Consider the following 27,000-nt stretch of genomic DNA (forward strand, 5'->3'; position numbering starts at 1 on the left):
ATTCGCTTTTAACATTATTTAGTTAATTAACTTAACCCAAATTGGAAATCGATGAAAATAGCGCGACTCGCTTGCCTTTGAGCCGTGAGTATAGCTGTGAGAAATTTGGAGGTCCTAGGTTGAACGGCTCGGACGCCTATAGAGAAACAGACGCGAGACAGACAGACAGAAGACACTTAGGAATATCGTATAGATTATTTGAAGAAAAAGTTCCCGCTCTGTCAATCAACAATTTCCTATTATTGATTATTTAACGCGAAATAATGGAAACCATCCCTAACTGTTTTAGGATTTGTCTGTAAATATTACTAAATACGTAGGTTCAAATACATGATCTGCCTTTGGAAGCATTCCATCTGAAAAGCTTACAGAAGTGCATAGACGGATAAAGTGTTAGATATCCTGTCCATTCGACCTTTACCTGTTTTCTCATATATTATCAAAAAGTGTTCTTTGCCGCGGTAAAAAGTAGTCCTTTTTTTCAGATTCTAATGAGAAAAAATTTGCGTAAAAGTTTACAAAATACACCACCTCAGTATTACATTCTGCACGAGCACAGTGCTATAATAATTTACTGTTATCCCGTTTCTGACCAATTGTATTATTTCATTTCACAAAACAACCGTGGATGATGTCATCTAGGAGCAAGAAACACAAGGAGAAAGCAATCCGTCAAAAGTTGTGCATTTTCTTGTGTACATTTTTCATTGGTTAGAAGCTTTAGCGCCTGCTGCCGTCGGAAGGGAAAAATTCGGAAAATGTCTTCTCCCTTTCCGTAAAACGTTTAGCGTAAAGGCTCGTCCAATGAAATTTGTAGACAACACTGCGTTAGCGTGTTTAAAGGCTAGCTGAGTTCTAATTGTGTTTTTTCTCCTAGCTGTCAAAATTAATGTTGAAGTAAAATATTACATTCTAAAATATTTTACGAAGTTGAAAATATACTTAACTATATTTCAATTAAAAGTAATGAAAGTTCAGTAATTGCTTCTTAACATAATGAAATATTTAATTTTTGATATGTTACATATAAGTTTTTAATAAAATTCCCTATGAATACTCCCGTTTTTTTAATACAAAACGTCACTAGTTTGAGGTAATTGAATTCGCTGTCGAGCTGAAAATATTGAAAATTATCGAGATTTTAAGATTTAATTAGTATTAAATGTTCTGTATTGCTTCATTTACGTGTGTAAATATTTGAGCTTTGAGTTTTTCCATCATTACTACCATAAGTGTACAATATTGTAACATACGTGTGACACTTCCTATTCTTCACATGCAAACATTTTACTGAGAGCTATTCACAAGACAGGTTGCATTACGGGCTTCGTTGCCGTTTTCGTCGGCTTGCTATAACGCGTCACACGTAGCCGTTGACAGCGCTTTGCTAGGGGGATATTTTCTTCTTCTGGTGATGTCACTCCGTCCCAAAGTGACAAACTTATAGAATATTATTATAGACTTATGCTACTACAAATAGTTGTAAACAGTGCGAGTGTTGCTCCTTTAACATAACTAAAGTGTAGACAGTATGGCGGTTCTTACATTTACATAATTAGCTAGAAGCGACGGGCTAACCACTTCCTTAAATTATGTACACAGATTACAGCGATTTGTTATCGATAACTTAATTACTTTAGCAAAGTTTAAGCTATGGGGTTGTACACTGATTACGGATAGTTGTCAACCCCTTATACAATGATAGTGTTATTTTTTGTAAGTTTACCTAGGAACGGGTTTGATCACTAAATATAAACAATTTTTAAGTGTTTTATCGAATTTTTAACATTTATGGGACACAGCTGGTTGAATTAAACGTATCTTTAGGTTACATTTAAAGCCTCATTCCGAATTAATAATAATAATAATAATCAGCTAAGCCCAAGTCATCTAGCCTTAAACAAGTGGCCGGGTTTAAATGCGTAGGAGGGTGGTGGCAAGCCCTTCATGCCAGCTCTCTACACTAACTATTACCGTTGACATTTACAAGTTTTTATGAAGTCAAAGAATTGAGTGTATATCACAATCAAGTTTAAAACAATAAGAAACAATCTACCTATACTAATATTGGAAAAAACTGGCTATTAGTAAAAGTCTTTATTGGTAGTTCATACAAAACAGTCCACTCGGGTTTTAGAATACAACTCGTATTATTGAGGATGGCATAATTCTATTTTTTTTTTGATAAAACAGGATACAACGAATTAGTTAGCACCGACTGCAGTCCTATGTGCTTTTTACCGTCCAAACAATTTTTCTTCTTCGTGTTTAAAATTTAGAGTGAAATGTGCTTCAAAGAGTTTAAATAAGGCTTACCCAGATATTAAGCTAGTATAATACTGTATATATCTGAAAATGAGTTTCAAGTTAGAAAGCTTCGAATGAGTTATTTAGTAACTCACTTTAAATATTGACGGAACAGCTCCCAGCTTTAACCCGAATCATCTCTTCCTTTTACGACACCTTTGAAAACACTACATTTTAAGAAACAAAAGATAAACAATACAAATAAAATTTGGATAAACTGTTAATTTTACTTGTCAATTATAATGAAAAGTTACATGTGTTAACTTATAAGTGGAAAAAAGTAGTTTTTAAAGAGAAGATTATAAACTCAAGGACATGAAATTAGTGATCCCCGGGTCTAGCGAAGTAGCTGCTCAAGGGAAGAATATTTAAGAAGGCAGAAAAACACAAGGCCAAGGTGGGCCACACCCTCTAAAAAGCGTTAAGCTGTTTGCAAAAACTACCTTTTTATTAAAGGAATTACTCCGTTTATAAAAAAAAACTAGTAACCATTAATAATAACGCTACGAATCGTATTGGACGACACCATTTACCACGCATTCTCTGAACAGTATAAATAGCGGGACAGGAACCACGAAGAGGCATAGTTATCTTTGACTCAAAGACGACAATTCAAAACTCATCTACCATGAAGGCTATCGTAAGTATACCTTTTGGTTTTTGCAATTCCTCTAGTTTAAGAAATGCCAACCCAGTCCGGTCGACTGTTCCGCACTTTCCCTCGTAATTTTGATTTGACTCTGGTCATTTTACCTCCTTTCCGTAGTTTGCTCTTGTTATCTTCGCCCTTGTGGCCACCGCTATGAGCCAATACGTCCGTAGCTACTACGGTGGCGCTTACAGCCCAGCTTACTACGGAGCCGGATACTACGGTGCTGCCGCCTATGCCCGCCCAGCTGTCTACTCCGCTGGCTATAACGGCTTCAATGGATACAGATATTATTAAACGCCACAGGGTAGGAACTACTTATGTTTACTTTTTTCGCTTTACCACGCGTACTGTTCCTTAGGTAAATCAATTGAATTATTTAATGTTTTAGTTCTAGTTGTAAAATTACTTCAAGTTAAATTTACTTACGAAATTTAATTTTTAATGTATATTTATCCTTATGAGATGTTAGAAATGAACGTGACACTAAATATCTTAGCCTAAAAACTTACGCAGTCAGTAAAAAAATTGATTGTGTTAATGTGTAAACATCCAAAATGATCGTTTATGATCCTAAATAATTTATGTTGTTTATTAATTTACAGATTGACAAACCATACTATCTACTTCCACTTCTTTCTCATTTCTCCGAATGATCAAATCGCACTTTTCCGAATTTTACTGAAACTCGGATTTAACATTTTTTTTCAAACTGTAAATAAAAATAAAAATGATTATTGTTTATAAAAATTGTGTATCTTTTGCGACCGCTTTTATCTATCATAAATCTCAGTAGAATTAAGGGTTAGTGGTATTTGAGCTCAACGAACCTAAATCTTGCCATATCCGCTACCGTGTGCTACATGTAAAAGAGCACAACATTCAAACTGAGATTGCGCTTAATCGACTGCACTTATGTTAAGTTAGCATAGAGCCTTTATCATGACCTTAATTTCCGTACTAATTTGGTATCTAAAATGCAATTTAAACGTATTTTATGACGACATTTTAACATTCTTTAATACATTAAGCGAATAACCAAAGGATAGGAACATTTGAAACATAAAAATTAAGACTGAATATAGCAAATTCAGCATGGTTAGACATTTTGGAAAATTACTGAAAATTATGAAAAAATGTTTTTTTTTAATCATGCTTTATTTATTATAAACTAAATAATAAATATTAAAAGATTTTAATCTATCCATGGAAATTGTTAACTTATTTTTTTTACTTTTAACAGAGAGACACTCATGGATTTTTTTTTTATAAAAATATTATTTAATCAATAATTGGGGTGTAAAGAGCCCACAATTTTACCGAAAACAACTGAGCTTTCGACCCGCGGGTCTTCGTCAGATTGAACGTCTGACGTTCGCTCGAGGATACGCAACAAAACAGGCTAGAACGGTGTCTTCCCATGTTGATGTTTTGACGACCTGGTCCATGAAATCTGAGATTGACACTTCCGTAAGTCTGAAAGTCACGAACAGCTCCGAGAACGGGGTTGTGGCTTGGTCTTCTATCTGGATATCGAACGGTGAAAAATTCACTAACCCTATATGCGCGTTACGATTGGCTTCACCATAAAATACCTTAACCATAAAAGTACGCTGATCACGAGATTAATTTAGTGGCATGTTAATTAGACCCAATAAACGTTAGAGAGTGGTTGAAAACAAAAATAAATCACATTAAATACTAATTGAAAACTCGACCTTTATGCGTAGTTGGCCTACTGATATGTTTTAGGCCTACTGTAGGCCTAAATTGGCGTTTTGGTAAATAACATGTACTTTTTTTAAGGAATTTAATCTTTTAACGTTATTTTTTTAATTTACGTACAAAAATGCGAAGGCTATTGACCCCTATGGACAGCTTGTTTTTTCATCAGCTCATATCTTTGTGAAAAAGTGTTATTTTCCAACGAAACCAATTTCTTTGAACATTTTCGACAGCACTCTACAACTTTCTCATTGAAACGTTTTTTCTAGCACCTACCAGTGAAAAAATATTTTATACAAAATCTGAAATTATTTCCGATTTTTCTTAAATTTTGGAATTAAAGCGATACTACACTCTTTATCTTGCAGTTTCTGAAAAAAATGCCCAGTTAGAGCAATTCAAAACACCCTGTATAATAAGCATCAATTGTATTTATAAATTAACAGAAAACCTTTACCCTTTCTTCATAAATTCAATTATCATAATCGTCCTCAAAACCGTGGGTAGAGGTTTCCATTATAAAAATATTTCGATACCAATCAATTTTGAAAGGAGAACACACCTCTTGACAGAATCATCTGATCTTTCAGATTGGCCAATCGGGGTGTCCCACTGGCCACCACACCTTTAATTCCCTGCTCGAGGAAATATTATTAACATTTATATAAAAAGGCAAACGTAATTGAAAAGGAATGTTATATTACTAAACTTTTTTGGTGAATAAAAAAAGGAGTTAAAGAAATTGTTATTCGAAAAAAATCAAGGTTTCAAAGTGGGCTTGTTCGTATGTGAATTATATTTGAAAACATAGACTTTATTGCACGATAATATAATTGTATTGAAATTGAATTGATTGAACTTGTTCAATTAAGAATTTTATGAAATCGTCAAAATAATAAAAGTAATAACTAGCTTAGGGCACTCTGAATGTTTATTAGTTAAGACCTTATTTTAATTACGTTAAAGTATTTCTCCGGTCAAATATGTCTTCATCGCAAAGATTATCTTGGGTACAGAATTTAAGATTTAAATCGTAATAACTTGACCCACCCTGCTGATCTATTTTGACAAAATGGCATCTTCAATTCTCAATTCAATTAACGACTAATACCGTATTAATTGAAATTGGAAAAAGGTCCATTTGATACGTGAAATATCACTATATTCCTAGTGTTAGGTCATCAATATCGAAACTAAATTTTTGGTATTACACGGAATACATAAAAGATGTATTTTAGTTCAACATTTTTTGAGTTCTGCTGTCGAATCTCCAAAACTTGCAACGACAAATGTCAAATATTATATTTATAATTGATGGTTTTTGTTTTTACAAAGAGGATTTACGAAGCACATTTCTAAACGACGTAAACTAATAAGCGAGGGGCTAACCACTTCCTTAAATTCTGTACACCGATTACAGCGAGTACAGCCTTTGGTAGTGCCAAAGCTGTGATTACGTAATCACTTCTGGATTTCAGAAAACGTGTCCTAGTATCTGCTTTGTGTGACTTTTAATTTCAACCTTTTAAGTATTTTGTAAAAAAATAACTAATTCAAAACAACAAACAAAATTTACATGCAGCCAAAGTATAAATGATTTGTGTGCATTAGTTCATGTTTATCATATGTATAAAACACGCCAATAAATTAAAAATACTTTCACCAAATATTTAATGAAACATAAATATCTGAACAAGACCTGATATGATTGGAATAAGATGGCATCAGATATGATCAAGGACGTCAAAGAGGAGTCTCGGCACCTGTTGAGAGAAGCCGAGAAGGATTTTTTTTTAAAAGAACGGAAGGCCAAGGTGGGCCACACCCTTTGGAAAAAGGAGAAGGTCGCGAGAGCGAAATTAAATTAACTAATCTCTGTATCTTAGCCATATTGTAATTCCGAATCGTATTGGACGACACCATTTACCACGCATTCTCTGAACAGTATAAATAGCGGGACAGGAACCACGAACAGGCATAGTTATCTTTAACTCAAAGACGACAATTCAAAACTCATCTACCATGAAGGCTATCGTAAGTATACCTTTTGGTTTTTGCAAATTCTGTATAGTTTAAGAAACGCCGACCCAGTCCGGTCGACAGTTCCGCACTTTCCCTCGTAATTTTAATTTGACTCTGGTCATTTTACCTCCTTTCCGTAGTTTGCTCTTGTTATCTTCGCCCTTGTGGCCAACGCTATGAGCCAATACGTCCGTAGCTACTACGGTGGCGCTTACAGCCCAGCTTACTACGGAGCCGGATACTACGGTGCTGCCGCCTATGCCCGCCCAGCTGTCTACTCCGCTGGCTATTACGGTTACCCAGGATACAGATATTATTAAAAGCCCGCACGGTAAGAGACTAGTATTAATATCTCACTCTAGGTTTGTTTAGTAAACAATTTTACTATGCTCACTAAGGATTGAAATAGTTAAAATTAAATTCTTTAATTTTTTACATTATACCACCAAATCTCAACTGTTTTGTTTTCTATCTTATCACAAGGGATATGTTTTAATTAATGTTTAAATTAATGTTTCAGATTACAAATTATTGACGATCCTCGTCTACATCCTATTTTCCTGAAAGAACAATTTTACCATAATCTCGGTTTTTTTTTAAATTGACAAATTATTACTTTTAATTTGTAAATAAATGTATTAAAAATACATTTCTTTTATTAAAAAGATCTGTTATGTGAAGTCGATTATTTTAAATTAATAATAAAATTGATCTATTTCGAAGTAAGTGGGCGAAATTTTCATTGGGAAGACTCACTTTCCCTATCCTTTAGCTTAAGGGAGTGGGAAATATGACGACGGAACAGGCACCGCTATGACGTAGGGGAAATGATCATTCACAAACATTTACACCCATAACGTTGAAAATCTACCTAATTTCCAAAATTATCCAAGTATTATTTAAATTTAACAAGAACAATTGGGCTCTAACACTAGTGGTTCATTTTCAATTGTGGAAAGAACAAATGTGGCATATGAGGCTACGGCGATAAAAAGTCCACCCATGAAACTTTGATTAATAGTGGTACATTTTAGAAATGTAAAATGGAAAGTGGCCGATCGAATTTTCTGTTGCAAAAATCCCTCGATTATTTGACATTGGGGAGACATCAGGCTAGAGGTACTCGAACTGACAGACCTCAAATGACAAGCCCTCAGCAAAATGTCGTTGGAATCACTTATTAAAGACATAGCCACTAGAAGAACGAATATGCTACACACCGTAATCAAGTTATACAGTACGGCGAAGAGTCCGTAACCACCGTCATCTTTTAAACTTAACAGAGTGTAATAGAAGTTCGATGTCCAATTTACCACACCAGAACATAAAATCCACTTCAACTCGGTATCCATGGACTGTATTAATTCGTAAAGTTTCGTGTGCTTAAACACAATTTCATTGATGTCGTTTTGGGCGTTTGACAAATTGTTAGCTAGATCGTTTACTTTGCGATGTAGAGATCCAACCGCGAAAATTACCACAGTGTGGTAGAGTACTCCTAGAAAATTTATAATGTAACCGTACATTAATAAATCTAAAGCTTGCACGATGTAACCGATCCTAATATTGGTCTTTAAATATTTAATATCGTAAGCATACTGGTTAATATGGGAGATCACTTCTTTATCACCTAAGAGCATTAAAATTATCAGAGAATATACAGTCTGAATTGTACGAACTATCAATAACCCAAGTTGATATAATTTCAAGACTGTTTCACTTTTCGATTCGTAAAAGCGGGAATCACGTAATATATCGAAAAAAACGACGAACAGATTTTTATTTAGTAAACTTTTGTTGATAATAACTGCAACGTTCAGAACCTTTATCGTTTCTCCAAGATGGCACAAAATGTCCAAGCGATCGCTGGAACGGAACGAAAAGTTTACCGATTCGCAAATCATATGCAACGAGTACGTATTCACAAAAACTAAAATTATCCAAGCGCGAACGCTCAATGATTGTCGAGTTATGCGATCGAGCAAGCCATGGAAAAGCAGACAATTGAAGGTAAAGTTCACAACCCAACATTTTGTGGCGAATAATCCTTTTACTCCCCAACTCGCTGGCTTAGATAACATTTGGTAAGTATACGGATTAATTCTAGTTGTAAACACCATTTCCCAATGCTTCAAGTCCGTGTTAGCTTCCGGCTCGAAAGGAAATATTACATAGCGAAAGGAATTGATGTGCGTGTTTATCATTTGACAGGTTTATCACCTGTTTATGTCACACCTTCCACAATGCATTGCCGACGTTTCGTCAAGCTAACTTGGAATTTCTATTTATGCACAATGAAGTTATCTCTAAACCATGTTCCTTAACTTCTTTATTTCTGTACTAAAAAGACTACACCCAGGATTATTGATTTATTTTTATGGTAAAACAAAACCGTATTTGTTTATTGTCAAAAATGGTTCTTACATATCAAATTATGGATTTATTGGCTGTGACAGACTAAAAATCTTTTTAATTTTTCAAAATTTAGTACGTTAAAGGCTCTAGCTAAATATAAAACCATCGTTGGACTAAAGATTGATCAATATAATAAAATCGAAGAAGTAAAAACGAGGGAAGACTTGAGGGAATTGAATTTTTAATAAGAAATGATATATCGCTGCCTTGACTACGTCAGAAATTGTGTAAAGAAAATAATGGTTATCTCTTCTTAAATTGAAACCAAAAACAATTAAACAATTTCTGAAAACTTAAGGATATGCTTAATGAGTAAAAGGTAGGACAAAGGATATCAAATTCAAAATATATTTACTAGTGGAAAGCGATTATTAAACATTCAAACAACAATAATTATAATAATATTATTTAATTGAAAATGCTCGAGCACTGCTTTTTCAAATGAGATTACTATGGAAGAAAGATAATATGTAATTCGTTTTCAGCGATAAGTAATTATATTTAAAAATACTGATTGATATACACTAATTTCAGTTGCATCAGAAATCTTTTTAACTTTATCCTTATAATTTTATAAATGGAATGTTCAAACCAACGCAGGGATAACGTTATTTAATTTTTCCCAACTATCCACGTACAAACATTAGAAGTTAATGAACTAGTGCTAGGTAAGATGCAGAAAAAATCCACAGGATTTAAGATCAGTATTTACCTCTCATTATAAGGGTTGGCTTTTGGCATGAATTGCTTGGAATTATTCGACCCTTATTCCGATACAAAGCCGATTTGATTGTTTAAAACAAATTGTGTTCATTATATTAAATCTGAAGTTTATATGAAAATATTGGTTTTGCTAGTAAGAACTATTTTTAACCTTAAATTTACTTTTATTTAAGAAAAATTAATTATGCACTCTAAAAACATTACACTCAAAATTGAATGCTTTAGCGTTCACTTGACTGACACTGTGGCAGCATGCTTTTTCATTCAAATTTGAATATTTTTTAGACGTTCAAAATTGAAAGTTGAATTTTCGTTCACAATTGAAATGTGAAGTATTCATTATTGAATTGATTATAAAATGTGGCTAAAACATGGAACGCTATAGCGTTTAAACTCGAATTCAGAGTTTCGCTTGCAAATCAGAATGGTTGAGCACCCATATTTGTCTTACCAAAAACGTAATTAAACAATTATATTTGATTCCTTAAGTAACGTTAGAGTCAGGGGTGTGCCAAAGTTAACGAGAGCAGGGGCAAAAACCCTAATATTAGCACAACCTTGTTAAATAGGATGCGTCCTAAAAAATGCAGAGACATAAAAACAAAACACAAAGGTGTCGCATGTTTAGCCAACTTGTCAGGTTTACTAAAATTGCGATGCCTTAAGAGTCCGTCAGTGGCCAATAAGTAGAATGAGTGAAATACGACTCTGCGTGAAGTCTGCCCTGAAAAAAGTAGAGGGGGCTAAATTTACCCGAAAAGCTAGTTAAATGGACCAGAATGACCGGTTAATTAAATCCGAAAACATTAAATGAAGTGTAGAATAGGCTTATACGTAAATAATACGATAGGCTTAGGTTAATGTTACAGTCACCTCGGCTGGACGACTGAATATCAATTTCACAGCGAGTGTATTAATTCATTCTATTGTGGAAGGCCGATGGGTGATGGCCAAAACTATCTGACATTGGAGACCTGCGATTTACATGGAGACTGGAGACCTGGAGACTGGAGGACTCAAGTTGCAATGGATATTGGAGACCTGGAGGCCTCTAGTCGCGATGGTGATTGGAGACATGGAGACTGGAGAACCGGAGACTCGATATCAAAAGTGTTGACGGAAAATCTGCTCGATGCTCTACATCGGTGAGACTGAAAGGCGGCTCACCGACAGGTTCAGGGAGCATCTCAATGACATTAGAAAGACGGCAGCAAAGAACCACGTCACCCATCATTTTGATCACGTCCACAACATCAATGACGTTTCCATCCGCGTAATGAAAACTACTAGTCTTCAAACGAAAGGCCGCCGCACTGAGGAAATCCGCCTAATTTTTAATTTAGCCACAGAGTTTCCGTCGGGGTTAAACGTTAACTTAGTTTTTAGCTAGGTTGGTTCGTTTTTTTGGGGGAAGTTGGTGTGTTTTTTCAGCGGTCATCCTGACTTCGTGTTTCTCCCGCCCGCTTTCGACATTGCTCGGTTGTCGACTTTTTCGTATGTGGACGGTTTTTTCGGTTGGGGTTCGTTCGCAAGCATTTGATGTTTGGTTCCCTCGCCCCTCGTTTTTCTTAATGGTTCATCAAACTTATTGCGAACATTCGTCTTTTAAGACAGTCATTTTAGCTTTTGTTGCCCCCCCCCCGTGATTGTAATTTTCTCATTAAAGCTTAGTTTTTTCCCCCACTTCTTTGGTCTCATTACTTGTTCGCGTTTTTACTATAGAGTTCAGAACACTTTTGGATTAAACCGGAAAATCGAAATCTAAATCTAGAAATTGACGGCATTGTCAGGATCTAAACTATTTTTTTTCCCAGTAACCATGGCCACTTTACTACAGATCAATGTTGCAATTTATTCGAAATATACTAAAAAGTATAAGTCAAGTTGCTTTAAAAATTATACTGAAAATTTACACGGAAAACTTAGTTGAGGTTAACTACTACTGTTATACTTTAATGCAATTTCGCCAAGAGTAAAACAATCAATTCTTTTGAGTGGTTCCACGTTTTACATACAAAAGTGCATTGCCAAAATATACAAGGACACTAAGACTTCAACGAGAACTCTCGCCTAATAGCTTGCTAACCATCATTTATTATATTGAGCTCACTGGAAAAATCACTTATTTAAAAATCATTATTTTCAATGCAGATGTGAAGGTAAACCTCAATTTTCGTTCTTAGACGTAAATAATATTTTGGGAATTCAACAGCTGACTTGTGGTTGTTGACTCAATTTATTTTATTAGTGACCGAATGTGATGTGAGATTATTCGTGTGTCAGTAATCAATGTTTTGTGAAAGCCGAAGTACAGATTTTCATGAAAAGATATGAGCAAAGGATTTTGATTAGACAGTTTTTGTGTCTTCTGCGTAAGCTGTAGTTTCTTTTAAACTTCATTTTGCACGTTGGTGTGAAAAACGGAATTAATAAGAGGTTGGGACTCCACCGCCGCCGCCGTAGAGAAGGATAACAATTTTTTGCTGCCATCTATGTTTTAGACAAATTAAATATATATTTTTTGAATCTTTCAAAATAACGGCAAACTAAACGAATGATTCAAAGGACTTGGTAATTATTTTTAAAACATATTTTAACGTTCATAAACTTAGAGTTATAACTGGCACGACCAGATGGCGAGGGCGGCGGCATTAATTAACGTTTGGATCTTTTCAACATAAATTGCATATAGGATTACATAGTTTGCATTATCTGTTTCGGTTGGACTCTTCATGGACCTTCGAACGGAAATTGGCGAGAGCAAACTACAAATTCAGTTTGCGGAATGAACATAGCGGACGAAGAACTGGCATCAACCCAATTACGAAAATTTTGGGATCGCGATGGATATTACCGATTCGTCTACGTCCAATGAATATCAATCCGTTAGCGAACACCTGGAGACTTCGATTCAATTTAACGAAAGGCGGTACAAGGTTCAACTGCCCTGGAAAGAACATGAACATTTATCATCGACACATTATCTGACCGCACTCCGGAGATTCTCATCTTTAAGAAATCGCTTCCGAAGAGATCCCTCCTTTAACGTCCAATATTCGGAAGTAATCAATGACTATTTAAGACAAGACATCGTCGAAGAGGTACCAGCTCATGAAGTTGAAGACTCGTCACGAATAATTAATTACTTACCTCATCACGCAATACTAAGAAACGAAAAGGCAAGTACCCAGTTACGAGTCGTCTTTGATGCCTCGTCGCATGATAAAAATTCATCTGCTCTAAATAATTGTCTTTATTCCGACCCGAGCCTCAATACTGATCTCATTAAAATTTTTATCACGTTTCACCTTGGGAGAATTGCCTTTACTGCAGACGTCGAGAAGGCTTTTCTTCAAATCGAGTTGTACGAGAGTGACATGGATGCGGGCCGGTTTCTTTGGACGGATAATCCGACGAAGGACGAAAGGCCGAAGATACTTCGATTCGGAGTCTCGCCGATTCCCTTTCTGCTCGCCGGAACCATCCGTCACCACGTCCAAAAGTTCAAAGGGACGTATCCGGAGACGAGCCCATTACTTGAAGACAATTTCTACGTAGATGACCTGTTCGGGAGCGAAGATGACGAGATCGCTGGAAGCAACTAGCATAATGAAGCAAGCGAGTATGTATCTACGGCGTTGGAAAACCAATTCCAAGTGGCTGCAGGAACGTTTCGGGACATAGATGAAGGAAGAGGTAACAATGACGAAAACTCTCGAAAAAAAGAATTCTTCACTAAAAGTCCTTGGAGTCAGCTTGAACCCAGAGAAAGACGTACTACATTTCGATATCACCACACTTCTCGAGTTCCTCATCAGGAAGAAGAATACCAAGCGAAAAAAAAATATTCGATCCTGTGGGTTTCCTGAGTTCGTTTCTCATCAGAGTCGAGATCCTAGATCAGTAGATCTGGGAAAGAGGCATAGACTGGGATGGTGTGCTACCGGATTATCTGGCGATCAAGTGGGACGATTGGTGTCTCGAATTACCAGCTCCACACGAAATGGCGATACCACGTTACTACCTGAAAAATGCAGACGGAGAGGTAGTCGAACGTTTTGAATTGCATTGCTTCTGCGACAGTTCAAAAAGGGCCTATGGAGTTGTCTGGTATCTTCGCTATTTCACCTTTTACCTCGCTGGAAATTATTGGGAGCTGTCATCGCCGTCCGTCTAACCCATCACGTAAAGCCCTATTTCTCGTCATGGAAACCAAGAATCCAGTACTGGACTGACTCCAACATAGCGCTCGGGTGGATTAAAGGCACTGCAAGTCGCTGGAAACCATTCGTTGCGAATCGGGTTTGAGAAACACAACAAGCCTCCGATCCAGATACATGGTTTCATTGTCCGGGACGATTAAATCCGGCCGATCTCCTAACCAGAGGACAAGATATGTCATGTCTAATCCGAAACGACGTTTGGTGGAACGGTCCGGAGTTCCTTAGAGACACTGAAGACAAGTGGACATTCCAAAAACCAGAGCGGAGACCTATCGAAGAAAACGAAGAGCTTCGGCCCAAATTTCGAGATGAGATCGTTCAATGCGTTTGAGTGTCCGAAAACGAGAAAGAAAATATTTCAATCTAGGACATCAAGAGATTTAGTAAACTAAATCGCCTGCTTCGCAATACTGCCTTCGTCTTGAGATTCATATACAACGTTCGTTCGAAGACGAGGCGTCTCGGAGTCTTATCCAGTGAAGAAATTGAAGAAGCCGAGCGGTACTGGATCAGACAAGTGCAAATTGAAGTATACCCAGAAGAGTATCGAGCGTTGAAGGCGACGTCACCCATTTCCATGGAGAGCACTATTGTAAAGCTGCCTCCGCTCCTCAATTACGATGTAATGAGAATTGGCGGACAATTGGATTTAGCAGAGTTATCCTATGAAGAAAAACATACCTGGATTTTACCTCAGAGACACGAATTCACGATCCTTCAGATTCAACACGTCCACGAAACGATGATGCACGTTGGCCTTTCCGGAACTCTGACTAAACTCCGTGAGCGTTTCTGGGTCATACGCGGTCGTCAAGCCGTGAAGACTACGGTTTCGAGATGTCTCATTTGCAGGCGGGCCAATGATAAACCAGTTTCGGTAACTACTGCGCCGTTACCGAAAGGACGGATCACTGAGTCACCACCTTTCTCAATCACTAGCGTAGACTTTGCGGAACAATATATATCAAGACAGCTGATGGCTCCAAATCAAAAGCCTACATTACTCGGTTTACGTGTGCAGTCGTCAGAAGTGTTCATTTGAAGCTGGTATCCAGTTTATCGACAGAGTATTTCATATTGGCTTTGCGACGCTTTTTCTCCCAACGTGGAATCTGTAAGGAAATCTGGTCCGATAACGCCCTGACGTTCCTAAAAGCAGACAAAGTGTTGCAGATTCTCTGGAAGGTAGTTAAAGATCCCAAGGTTCAAGAATTCCTTTGTCAACATCGAACCAAATGGCGCCATATTGTCGAGCGAGCCCCCTGGTGGGGAGGATTCTGGGAGCGACTTGTTAGAAGTATAAAAACAGCAATAAAAAAACTTTGGGAAAATGTTCTCTATCATACGAAGAATTCGAGACCACGATCATTGAGACCGACCCTTAACCTACGTTGAAAATGATGCAACGGAGCCAAGACCGTTAACTCTAGCCAACTTCCTGCTTGGAGACATAGGTAATCTTTTGCCGTCTAGAATATTTAACGCTCTCGCTACCAGAGAAGACGCTACTAGAAGACTGAAGTACCGACAATCTTTACTGGACCTCTTTTGGCGCCGCTGGAGAAACGAATATCTAAATGAGCTGCGTTCCGCCAACCTTGTTCAGAATCAGACCGATTCCAATAGGATTAAGATCAACGACGTCGTATTGATCTCTGAAGACAGACAACCACGACAGAATTGGGAGATGGCCCGCATCGTCGCAACCCATAAAGGACGCGATGGAAAAAAAAGAGTTTGTTCGTTACGAACATCGACGACCCATTCAACGTCTCTATCTTTTAGAACTGGTGAATAACCAAGACGATTGGTCATTGCGCCGGGAGGATGTTACGACTTGATATATTGATATTTTTTACTTTAAATTTGCCCTTTTTTATATTTGATAACGCCTTCTCTAATCAAGAATTAGTTTTCTACTCTGATATATATATACGAGTGTAGGATATTATAAATCAGCACTACCTCCACCGCATCTCATGTAAATTGTAATCATCGTCCACAAATAAATAGTTCTTTTAACTCAATGCGTTACCTCTGTTATTAGACAGCGAAGTAGTCTACACTGAAGACTAATTAGTAGTTCAACCCTTTAATTTTCCCGAGTACTCTTCAGAAACCATTAGTTTCAGGAAAAATTCAAGGGTTTTGAATTACAAAAAATACGGTATTTAGTGTATTTGAAGGCTATGAACGATGAAATCAAGGGGGAATATGGTTCATATTAATTTTATTTTTAACTCTTTTTGTAATTCCTTCAAGATCACAGAACAATTACCACGCCACGACTAAGGCATGCTGGTATAATTCGCGAATAGCAGACGCAAGATCACAAGCACTTCCTTGGAAGAGCCGGACAGGCAAGTTTTCATTTATATAAAAATAATAGTTTATTATGAGTTGTAAAAGTAGAAGTGTAATATGAAGAGGCGATTATAAGGATATTTCATTATTTGTAAATTATAAATCCCGAAGTAACAATTTTACCAAACCATTATATGATGTATTTTGCCTAGCACAAATTTCAATTCTAAAAACAAAATTTCAAAAAACCAACGTAGCCCGCGAAAGTGTATGTTTATTGATTGAAAACTTAGTGTGCGAAGAATAAGACCTGTCATACTTATCTAGTACGTTATTTTGGTTCGTACCACAATTTGTTGATCCTTTAGCGCTATCAGTGAAATTCGATTTAAGGAAGTGAGAACTTGGTGCCGGGAAATTTTTCCATGTATGTTTACTAATTCGTTTTTAAGATTGAGATGCTGCTATCTTTGGGGTCAAATCGAATGTTTGCAACTTTTGCAAATAACAGAGAGGTTAAGCTCGCGCCCGAAAACGTGTAAGGGGAACTCGTAGGAGTGACAAATAGTGACTAATAATCAGTAAATGCATTTAAGTGATGTAAATAATATCTTTCAGATTTGTAGCATCACTTACATGTGAGATAATGTTTAAGTTTTTCACAAAAGAACCATTAAAAACACCTTATAAATATATAGCAGACGAATTCAAACTAAGGAAAAATCGTTGAAAAATATCCAAAATGAATAACTAGATTGGGCTATAGTTTAGTTTCTAGCCCAAAACCTGGCAACTATTACAGTATATTTGTCTAAAATAGCACAAATATATTTTTCTTTTGTATTTTTTTTATTAAAATTTATTATTTTCCACTATTTGGCATATTAGCCAGTAAAAGTATTATTCGCTATGTCGGTTATTTACCACTTTTTGTCACATTATTTGACACCTGACATTTACCACTTCGGAACGCTGGCCAGCACCTCCTACGAGTTCCCCCTACACTTTTTCTGGTGCTGGCTTAAACGGTCTATTGAATTTTCTTAATTTATAACTACTTCTAAATTTAGTGTTAGAAAATACTAGATCGATAATGTAAAATCTTAAATGAGTATATTGTTTGATTAGTTTATTATAAATGTGTGAAATTAGATGATATATAAAAACAACAACTAAATAATATAAATGAAATTCAATTTATTTGAAATATACTAATATTACAAAATATAACGTATTGATAAAATAATTATAGTAACTTTGTAATATCATAATACACTCTAGCCCTGAATAGGTTTGTGCGTCGCTATAAAATCATAACACTAGATCAATATATCGCAGGTCCTTTTTCACGTAAATCGCTATTCGCTTCGAGTTCCATTTCAAATTTAGATTACTTTGCACTATAGAAAGTCGTTCTGGGACTTCTGGGCAAGGTTATTTTTCACTTTCTTTTTGGCATGAGGCGATACCAACTGTATTGGAGCTATTTAGAGTTTTTAAACCTAAAACGTTGAGATATTCGCCATATTTGCTTCAGGGTTTCTAGATTTGTGATTTACACTGTTCTTTTATCGGGCTGATCGAGGTCATTGTTATCGCTCTGTCAATGAATGTTTCTGTGTATTGTCCACCGTAACTTTATGACAGCCAACACGCTAGCGACATATTTTGACATGCGGGTAGCCCTTTGAACTCACTGGTGATAAATTAGAAGTCCTTTATTCGGGCTGTCACTCAGAAGTAAATATTGGTAGAAACTAAAATCGTTAGAAAATATCATTTCGCGTTGGAGTTAAAAATAAGAGCATTTTCACAAATGAGTGATCACATTGTGTGAAGCCTGGAAATTGTTTGCTTATGTTTAAGCCATGTAAGAGAGTCAAACTTCAAAAAAATCTTCTATTTATAACAAAACAGGGTGTTTTGGATAAGCATGTAAAACATTAAGTGATGTGTTCTTTGGGTCATATTGAGTCGAAAATGTCTTACGAACATGGGCCCCAACAGTGCCGTAACTAGGCAGGTGCGACAGGTATATTTTGTTCTGAAAAATAAAGGTTTAAATAAGAATTTACATTGATCTTAGCGTTAACTAACTTAAACTAAGATTGATTTTATATATTACATTTTTTATCTTTTAGAGACAAGTTATTTAAATAAAAATATTTATTAATCCTTTGTTTCACCGCGGAAACAAAAATAAAAATATGTGCGTGATATCTAACTTTAACTGCATGATGAATCTAACGTAATCACGTGACCTCTCGTATTTTATATAAAGAGCTATTTCCCACCAAACCGCGGAACACTTACTACGCGTAGTACGTAATTTACGTCATATCCTGTGAACAAGGTTAAATTAAATGATGTCATGGCATACTTATAAGAACTAATGTGTCATATGTTAAAACTAATAATAATGGCAGTCAAATGAACTTACTTCATTAAATATTGTCTAATAAAATAAACTAAAATAAATCTACCTTATGTGCAATAAGCGGACCAAAATATTCAAGAATTCTGATAACCCTTTAGCTATTGAAAAGGTTTCTATGGAAACTAAATCACGTAATTACATCTGTAAAGCTGCTGACGCGTTTTTCATCACAAAGTTAGAAGTGACGTTATTTACGTTATACAGGGTGTTAACTTAACTAGTGGTATTAAATTCTCGAGAGGCCCTTAAAGATGTCTCCGTAATTCAGAGTTATTTACTAAAAACGTAATCCCGGTTCAATCCCGCCCGGTATAAAATTTTAATTTTAAAATAATTGAGACGAAACAACAGAGTTTAATTTATTCAGAATAATATAAATTGAGTAGTTACAACAGCAAGTTAGACGTACTAAAACAATGCACAATTGAATTTAAACCTATTTACAGAACAAGATTATCAGTTAAATATAATACGAAGCAAATTTTAATGAAAGAAATATATACAACGGGTATTTGTATTTTTCTCGCTTACGACATACTTGAGAATGTTACACCTAGAAGCAACAAACACAAGGAGAACGCAGCCAGCCTTTAATCACGCTAACGAAGGGTTGCGTACGAATTTCATTGGACGAGCGTCACGAGCCTTTACGCTGAACGTTTTACGGGCGGGAGGGGGAAGACAATTTCCGTATTTTCCTCTTCCGGCGGCAGCAGGCGCTAAAGCGTCTAGCCAATGAAAATCGTACACAAGAAAATCCACGACTTTTGACGGGTTGCGTTCTCCTTGTGTGGGGTGTTGTGTTTGTTGCTCCTAGGTTACACCAACCCTCACTTTATTACAAATTGAATTATTTTTAACATTTAATTATAATTATTCTATTTATTAATTATAATTAATAATTTATATCATTTAAGCATACGCGTATTTTTCAAAACTTACTTTAATTATTTACCCGGGCACCTGTTTACAGGCATTATAAGTCGCTAGATGACTCAGTCCTAAGGTGGTGCCTTGGGTATTAGCCTAGCTGATTATTATTATTATTATTTCCTTAAACATTAGTGAGTTTAATCAGGTGCGGTTCTAGAAAATTATTCTTAGGTGGGCCCATTCTCCAGGAAATAATAGGGAGTTGGGGAGAAATCGTATGGAAGTTTATATAAATCATACATTTTTGGGTGGGCAAGGGCCGACTGGGCCACCCCCTAAAACCGCGCCTGAGGTTAACGATGATAGTGATTGTAGGGATCTGTTGGCTCGCGTGGCTTGAAGGGCATTAAAAGTCGTTAAATGACTTAGATCTAAGGTGCACACTTGAGTACTTGCCTGCATGGCAATTTTCATTTTAGAGAAGGTGCACAATGGACGTTTGGATGTTTTCCGACAAACCATCATTTCCGGCTTCTGACTGTACTGCAAAACATTTTCGTTTTTCTTTTTTTACAACGAAATGGAGCTACTTATAAAAGGAACCCATGAAATAGAAATGTAATAGTACTAAGAAATTTGAAATCCACAAAACAATTATGTGGATATTCCTAATTAGACAGAAACACAAAATTCAATAAATGACAATTTCCAATCCTTCTTAAAGGGAATATAACCTCTAACATATTAAGCTAATATCATTCAAGTCACAAGTCACCCGCGAGAGAAACTGCTCCACGAAGTGAGCCAACTCGGAAGTAAAGCGATGCGTCGTTTAAATGTGGGGTGGCGGAGTGGTTAGCACTTTCTCCTCGTAGCAAGAGGAGCCAGGTTCGATCCCAGCTGGTGGCACTGGGTGAAAACTCGGAATAACTCCTTCCGCGTTGAGTTTGCAAGTTCTCTCCCCGCTGGTTTAAGGGGGTTTCCCCCGAGTTCTTCGGTTTCCCCTTCCCTAAAGTAAGTGTAGGGAGCTGTTGGCTCGCGTGGCATGAAGGGCCTGCCACCACCCTCCTACGAATTGTAACCCGGCTACTTGAATTAATGGCTTTAAAAGTCGCTTGATGAATTAGGCAGAAATACATGAACCGAAATTATCAGCGACCGCCCTTTTTTAAGAGACTCTTTCCCTTAGCTCAACAGATGGGTGAAGGGAAAGGGTTATGAAATTTACACCCACCCGCAGCCGAGGAATAAACCCGATGGCCGAGTGTATGACGGGTAGAGTAGTCTGCCATCTAGTGAGGGAAATAATTAAAAAGTGTTTTCTGTCGAGCCAAAGGTCAACCTATCGAACGTCGTCTACTTATAGTCTTCAAACCTAGGCTTAGATTGTGAAGTAAAGAGACCAACGGTTGTAACAAAATTAACTATTTAAATAATGGAAGGAAACGAAAGCTTACGCGATGAACTAGTTGGATATTTAAGTAATATAAAACTACCCGAAAAGACAATTCAGAAGAAAAGGGAAGTTCTAATGCTTTGATAACTTCTTCAAATAGAGGTGACCAGCTGTAAATTACAGTTGGTGTGCATGCGACTTTTATTTCAAGCTTGGGTGGGTCCACAGTATTTGTAAATTTATCAAGTGTTTTGGTTTTTTTATTCAAATTTAGAGGCAAAAGATAGCACTGACAAGGAAACATCCCGAAGTGTAACCCACCGATTTTGTTCAAACTCGGGGGATTGGTAGACGTTCATGTATGATGAAAAATCCTAAAGGGAATTTATTCAATGGGCAACCGTTTTGCCATGGCAACGAAAAATCTTATTGACAATACAAAATATTAAATTTTCCCAATGAAAATAACATGGGATGGGATTTTGACCTCAAATTGATCAAAAGTTGATCAATTTTGATGTTTTTACTGTCAATTTTTATTTACTTTTTATATTTCTTTCCGAAATTTTGAAATTTGTTCAAATTTTTCACAGGGGGGGGGGGGGGGGGGGCAAGGAATCGGTCAGAATCCCATGTTATTTTCAATGGGGAAATTTTAATTTTTTGCTGTCAAAAACAATTTTCGTTGCTATGGCAAAACGGTTGCCTATTGTAAAAATTCCCTTTAGGATTTTTCATGATACATGAATGTCTACCAATCCCCCGAGTTTGAACAAAATCGGTGGGTTACACTTCGGGATGTCTCCTTGTGAGTTGCCACATTTGAACATTTTGACAAAGGCTTAACAACCATAGTTTGTGAAGCTGTTATTTCCTTTGAATTTCTATCACTTTTAATTAAATTACAACCCACAGATTTATCCTTCCGCTTCGCGCTTAGGCCTATTCAATAGGAACATATTGCACTGGGTAAAATCATCTTGAATCGACATTTTGATGCTTATAAATTCGAACGAAATTGATAACCGAGCTAACTGTGTTTGGAACTTGCTACACCGACCAAAAAAGCTACTTTACTAGAGTATTTATTTAGTCACGGCCAACTTAGATCTGTTCTCGCTGCACTCGCACAAGAAGGCCCGCCAGCTTGAAACGACTCGTATGTTAACGAGCGTATGAGAAATTCACGTTTAACGCGAATATATTCCACTTGGGGCGCCAAAATACGGGAGTACCTTCCTAATGCTTTCCTATGGGAAAATATTTTATAAAGTGAATCGATTTTCCGAACAGTTTTCGTAACTTTACCGATTTACGTCATTGCCGATTTTCTTATATGATTTCAAGTAAGTTTCATTAATAATTTCAAGCCTAATATCGTAATTTTCCATCAGTGGGTTTGCTCACAATCTTATTTTGAAATCGGCGATATTTTTAAGGCGAGGAGGCGTCTCCGCAGTCCGCGTCGGATTTTAAGCCTTGGAATCGTCTCGCGCGTATCCAAGGTCCTATACGGTTCCTCCCAGCTGGAACTTTGTAATTAATTCAGTAATTTAAACTTTAAAATAAAATTTAATAACTTTTATATTACATTAAATCTCCTAGTTATGTTATATATTAAATCTCCTAGTTATGTTTTATATTAAATCTAGTTATGTTATATATTAAATTACGATATTAGGCTTGAAATTATTAATGAAACTTACTAGAAATCATATAAGAAACTCGGCAATGACGTAAATCGGTAAAGTTACGAAAAAGGTTCGGAAAAGCGATCCACTTTACAAAATATTTCCCCATAGGCAAGCAATAGGAAGGTACTCCCGTATTTTGGCGCCCCAAGCGGAATATTTTCGCGTAAAACGTTAATTTCGTAAACGCTCGTTAACGTACGAGTCGTTTCAAGCTGGCGGGCCATCTTGTGCGAGTGCAGCGAGAACAGATCTAAGTTGGCCGTGATTTAGTCCGTGGTTTTTCAACGCTTCTCACGGCAATCACCAGGTAGCGTACTCGAATCTGCGCCGCGGACCTAGGGAGGCCGCATTCCGAGTAGGGAGGAGGTTGATACCGCGGGCAGGAGGTGGGAGGACTGGGAAAGCGTCTCTAGCGTTAGCGGCAGGGCCGGATTAACCAATAGGCCGAATAGGCCTGGGCCTAGGGCACCAAGCTTACAAGGGGCACCAAGAGGGTTCGAAAAAAATAAAAGTACACAACTTTAATCATTTGCTTTTCACAAAATATTTTCCGGAGTAATTTTAGTAAATGCGTCCACCCCTATGAACCAAAAACGTTTGATTGTCACATACTCTGACGGACTGCCGTCTAGCCCCTGACGATATACTAAATCTGGCAGCAAAATGAATTTTTCTTCCATTTCTCAATTATAAATTGAGGAAGCGCCCAGCTCACTTCGCTCGCTATTGAAAGGGGGCACCAAAATTAACCTGGGCCTAGGGTCCCATAAAGTCTTAATCCGGCCCTGGTTACCCCTGTAGCATTAGGGTGTCGGTCAAGAGTCGGGTAGGGGTCTAAAAGTCGTTTTCAGGTCGACGACCGTATGCCGACTCAAATTGTTCAATTGTTTTAAACTCCAAAAATTACAAATTTCTATTTTGAGACTTTATAAAGTCGGCAAAGTCGACTTTAATGTACAGTCGATATGCCGACTTGATAAGGATCACCCATGTATTTTTTTTATTTTTAAAATAATTGTATTTTATTGTATACTTATACTTGAAGTTAATTTTTACTAATTATGAATAATTAATTTTTAGAAATTAATTTGCATAAGAAGTTACTTCCCCTGTATCAAATTAGAGTCGGGCCGACGTCGGTAAAAGGTACTAAACACTAAAGTCGGCCGACCTTTGGATTGAGGGTCGAAATGTCGTAGGGGTAAAATGGTCGGCCGACTACAAAACGTCGACTCTTTACCGCCAATTAATAGACCTAAGAACCGACTCCGAAACGACGTCGGGCCGACTTTATATTAATGCTTATTTCCGGCCCAAAACTGATCTCATTATTAGATTTTCGAATACAAATAAGTTTGAAGAAAAAATAAAGTGAATAAAAATTCATAATCATCAAATAGTCAGAAAATAATTAAAATATCCCCTGGTCGGTTTCATAAAGTTAATGTCGAATTCAATAATTAAATGTAAGGTCTATTTTAAGTTGGATAATGGTCGGCATACCGACCATAAATAGACGTTTTTAGGTCGGCATTTGGTCGTCGACTATAAACCATTGAATTGGGAATAATACTGCTAGAAATAAAATTACGATTTCAGTTGCCATGGTTACGTGGGACCTAATCTGATGAGACTGTACGAACTTCATCTTTATAATTAGGCGGTAGCGCCATCTATATTTTGTAAAGTTATATGGCTAAGAATAAATAATTATAAGTTAATTTACCGTAACTTGAGTTAAAAAGAATCGTGTTGACCGAATAAAATTAGTTTTAAACAACTTCAAAGGTTTGTTTGTTACGAGAAATCATAGATTTCAATTTCGCATCAGATTCGCGAAAAAATTCAATTGCAATAGTTGCCAAAAAAAAGAGACAGATGCCCCGACGGTAGAACGATAAAGTTGATAAAGTCTCCTTATGGAACGAAATCGGTCCCGCGCCAGCCAGATTTAGTTGTACCTCTATTTATTCCCAACTCAATGCTATAAACCGACTTTTCGAACGTACCCCGACTCTAAACCAAAGACTATATATAAATAGACTGGCGGGTTCAATGGCTCAACTTGCATATGATAGCAGACGCTGGTCAAAATTTTCCCCGCGCTTCAGAGTGCTACTAGAGGCTCCTCTAACGGGTGGTCACAGGCTTCTCCCGTGTTTCGAAAGTGTTAACAGGTTTTTTGTATGGCGACGCCTGTCTAGTAAGCGAAGCGTATATAGTCTTTGCTCTAAACCGACTTCATGTGTTACAGGGGTTTGCGATTTACGATATTATTTCAAAATATTAATTCCTGATTTTTATTTATATTGATTAATTATACTCTAAATAGATTAAAAAATTTAAAATGTATTAATAAATAGGCCTATTGATACGAGCACAAACGTTTTTCAAACGCTTCATAGTTTAAAAAATTCAAAAGCACGCGCCAGTTGATACTTTCGCAGCGCCATCTCCGGAATAGCAGCATGTTAGAAGTTTATTGGCGAACTCGCTTGAGATGAGAGGTGTAATTGTTGACTTGTGCGCTTAATTTTCTATTAAAAATTAATGGAAAAATCATTGAAATCTTGAGAAATACATTAAATCTAAACTAACAAAGTAAGTTTTTCAATAATATATCAATATAAATAATATCTATATCAATTAATTATAGCTTTGTGAACAATGTTTTGCATGAGCTGTTAGGCCTTGGCAATTACAAGGTCATGTGTTTTATAAATAACATATGAAATACACTACAACATTAAAAGATAATGATATTTGTTAAAAGTATACTTTTAACAAATATCATTATCTTTTAATGTTGTAGTGTATTTCATATGTTATTTCTATATCAATTAATTATAGCTTTGTGAACAATGTTTTGCATGAGCTGTTAGGCCTTGGCAATTACAAGGTCATGTGTTTTATAAATAACATATGAAATACACTACAACATTAAAAGATAATGATATTTGTTAAAAGTATACTTTTAACAAATATCATTATCTTTTAATGTTGTAGTGTATTTCATATGTTATTTATAAAACACATGACCTTGTAATTGCCAAGGCCTAACAGCTCATGCAAAACATTGTTCACAAAGCTATAATTAATTGATATAGATATTATTTATATTGATATATTATTGAAAAACTTACTTTGTTAGTTTAGATTTAATGTATTTCTCAAGATTTCAATGATTTTTCCATTAATTTTTAATAGAAAATTAAGCGCACAAGTCAACAATTACACCTCTCATCTCAAGCGAGTTCGCCAATAAACTTCTAACATGCTGCTATTCCGGAGATGGCGCTGCGAAAGTATCAACTGGCGCGTGCTTTTGAATTTTTTAAACTATGAAGCGTTTGAAAAACGTTTGTGCTCGTATCAATAGGCCTATTTATTAATACATTTTAAATTTTTTAATCTATTTAGATTAATCAATATCAATAAAAATCAGGAATTAATATTTTGAAATAATATCGTAAATCGCAAACCCCTGTAACACATGAAGTCGGTTTAGAGCAAAGACTATATACGCTTCGCTTACTAGACAGGCGTCGCCATACAAAAAACCTGTTAACACTTTCGAAACACGGGAGAAGCCTGTGACCACCCGTTAGAGGAGCCTCTAGTAGCACTCTGAAGCGCGGGGAAAATTTTGACCAGCGTCTGCTATCATATGCAAGTTGAGCCATTGAACCCGCCAATCTATTTATATATAGTCTTTGGTTTAGGGTCGGGGTACGGTCGATAAGTCGGTTTATAGCATTGAGTTGGGAATAAATAGAGGTACAACTAAATCTGTCTGGCGCGGGACCAATTTCGTTCCAAAAGGAGACTTTATCAACTTTATCGTTCAACCGTGGGGGCATCTGTCTTTATTGGTGGCAACTATTGCAATTGAATTTTTTCGCGAATCTGATGCGAAATTGAAATCTATGATTTCTCGTAACAAACAAACCTTTGAAGTTGTTTAAAAATAATTTTATTCTGTCAACACGATTCTTTTTAACTCAAGTTACGGTGAGTTAGCTAATAATTATTTATTTTTAGCCATATAACTTTACAAAATATAGATGGCGCTACCGCCTAGTTATAAAGATGAATTTCGTACAGTCTTATCAGATTAGGCCCCGCGTAACCATGGCAACTGGAATCGTAATTTTAATTCTAGCAGTATTATTTCGACACTAAAACCGTAATTTTTTTTGGGACTATTTATGGTCGGTATGCCGACCATTATC

At 36.4% G+C, this 27,000-nt stretch overlaps 1 protein-coding gene and 2 long non-coding RNA genes across 3 annotated transcripts; all 3 read left to right on the plus strand.

The window, feature by feature from the left end:
* Positions 1-2,918: 2,918 nt before the first annotated feature.
* On the plus strand, positions 2,919-3,649 carry LOC149949230 (uncharacterized). The gene is made up of 3 exons (XR_016479844.1): positions 2,919-2,947; positions 3,074-3,263; positions 3,562-3,649. It is a non-coding gene; the product is annotated as an uncharacterized LOC149949230 (long non-coding RNA).
* A 2,982-nt stretch (positions 3,650-6,631) lies between these two features.
* On the plus strand, positions 6,632-7,023 carry LOC149949231 (uncharacterized). The gene is made up of 2 exons (XR_016479891.1): positions 6,632-6,715; positions 6,844-7,023. It is a non-coding gene; the product is annotated as an uncharacterized LOC149949231 (long non-coding RNA).
* Positions 7,024-12,684: 5,661 nt separating this feature from the next.
* LOC149949232 (uncharacterized) lies at positions 12,685-13,446 on the plus strand. The gene has a single exon (XM_090169393.1). The coding sequence runs from the start codon at positions 12,685-12,687 to the stop codon at positions 13,444-13,446; it is 762 nt and encodes a 253-aa protein (XP_090025519.1).
* Positions 13,447-27,000: the final 13,554 nt, after the last annotated feature.

Source organism: Leiobunum rupestre, chromosome 3 (assembly GCF_980474605.1).
Source record: "Leiobunum rupestre chromosome 3, qqLeiRupe1.1.hap1, whole genome shotgun sequence".
Lineage (NCBI taxonomy): Eukaryota > Metazoa > Arthropoda > Arachnida > Opiliones > Sclerosomatidae > Leiobunum > Leiobunum rupestre.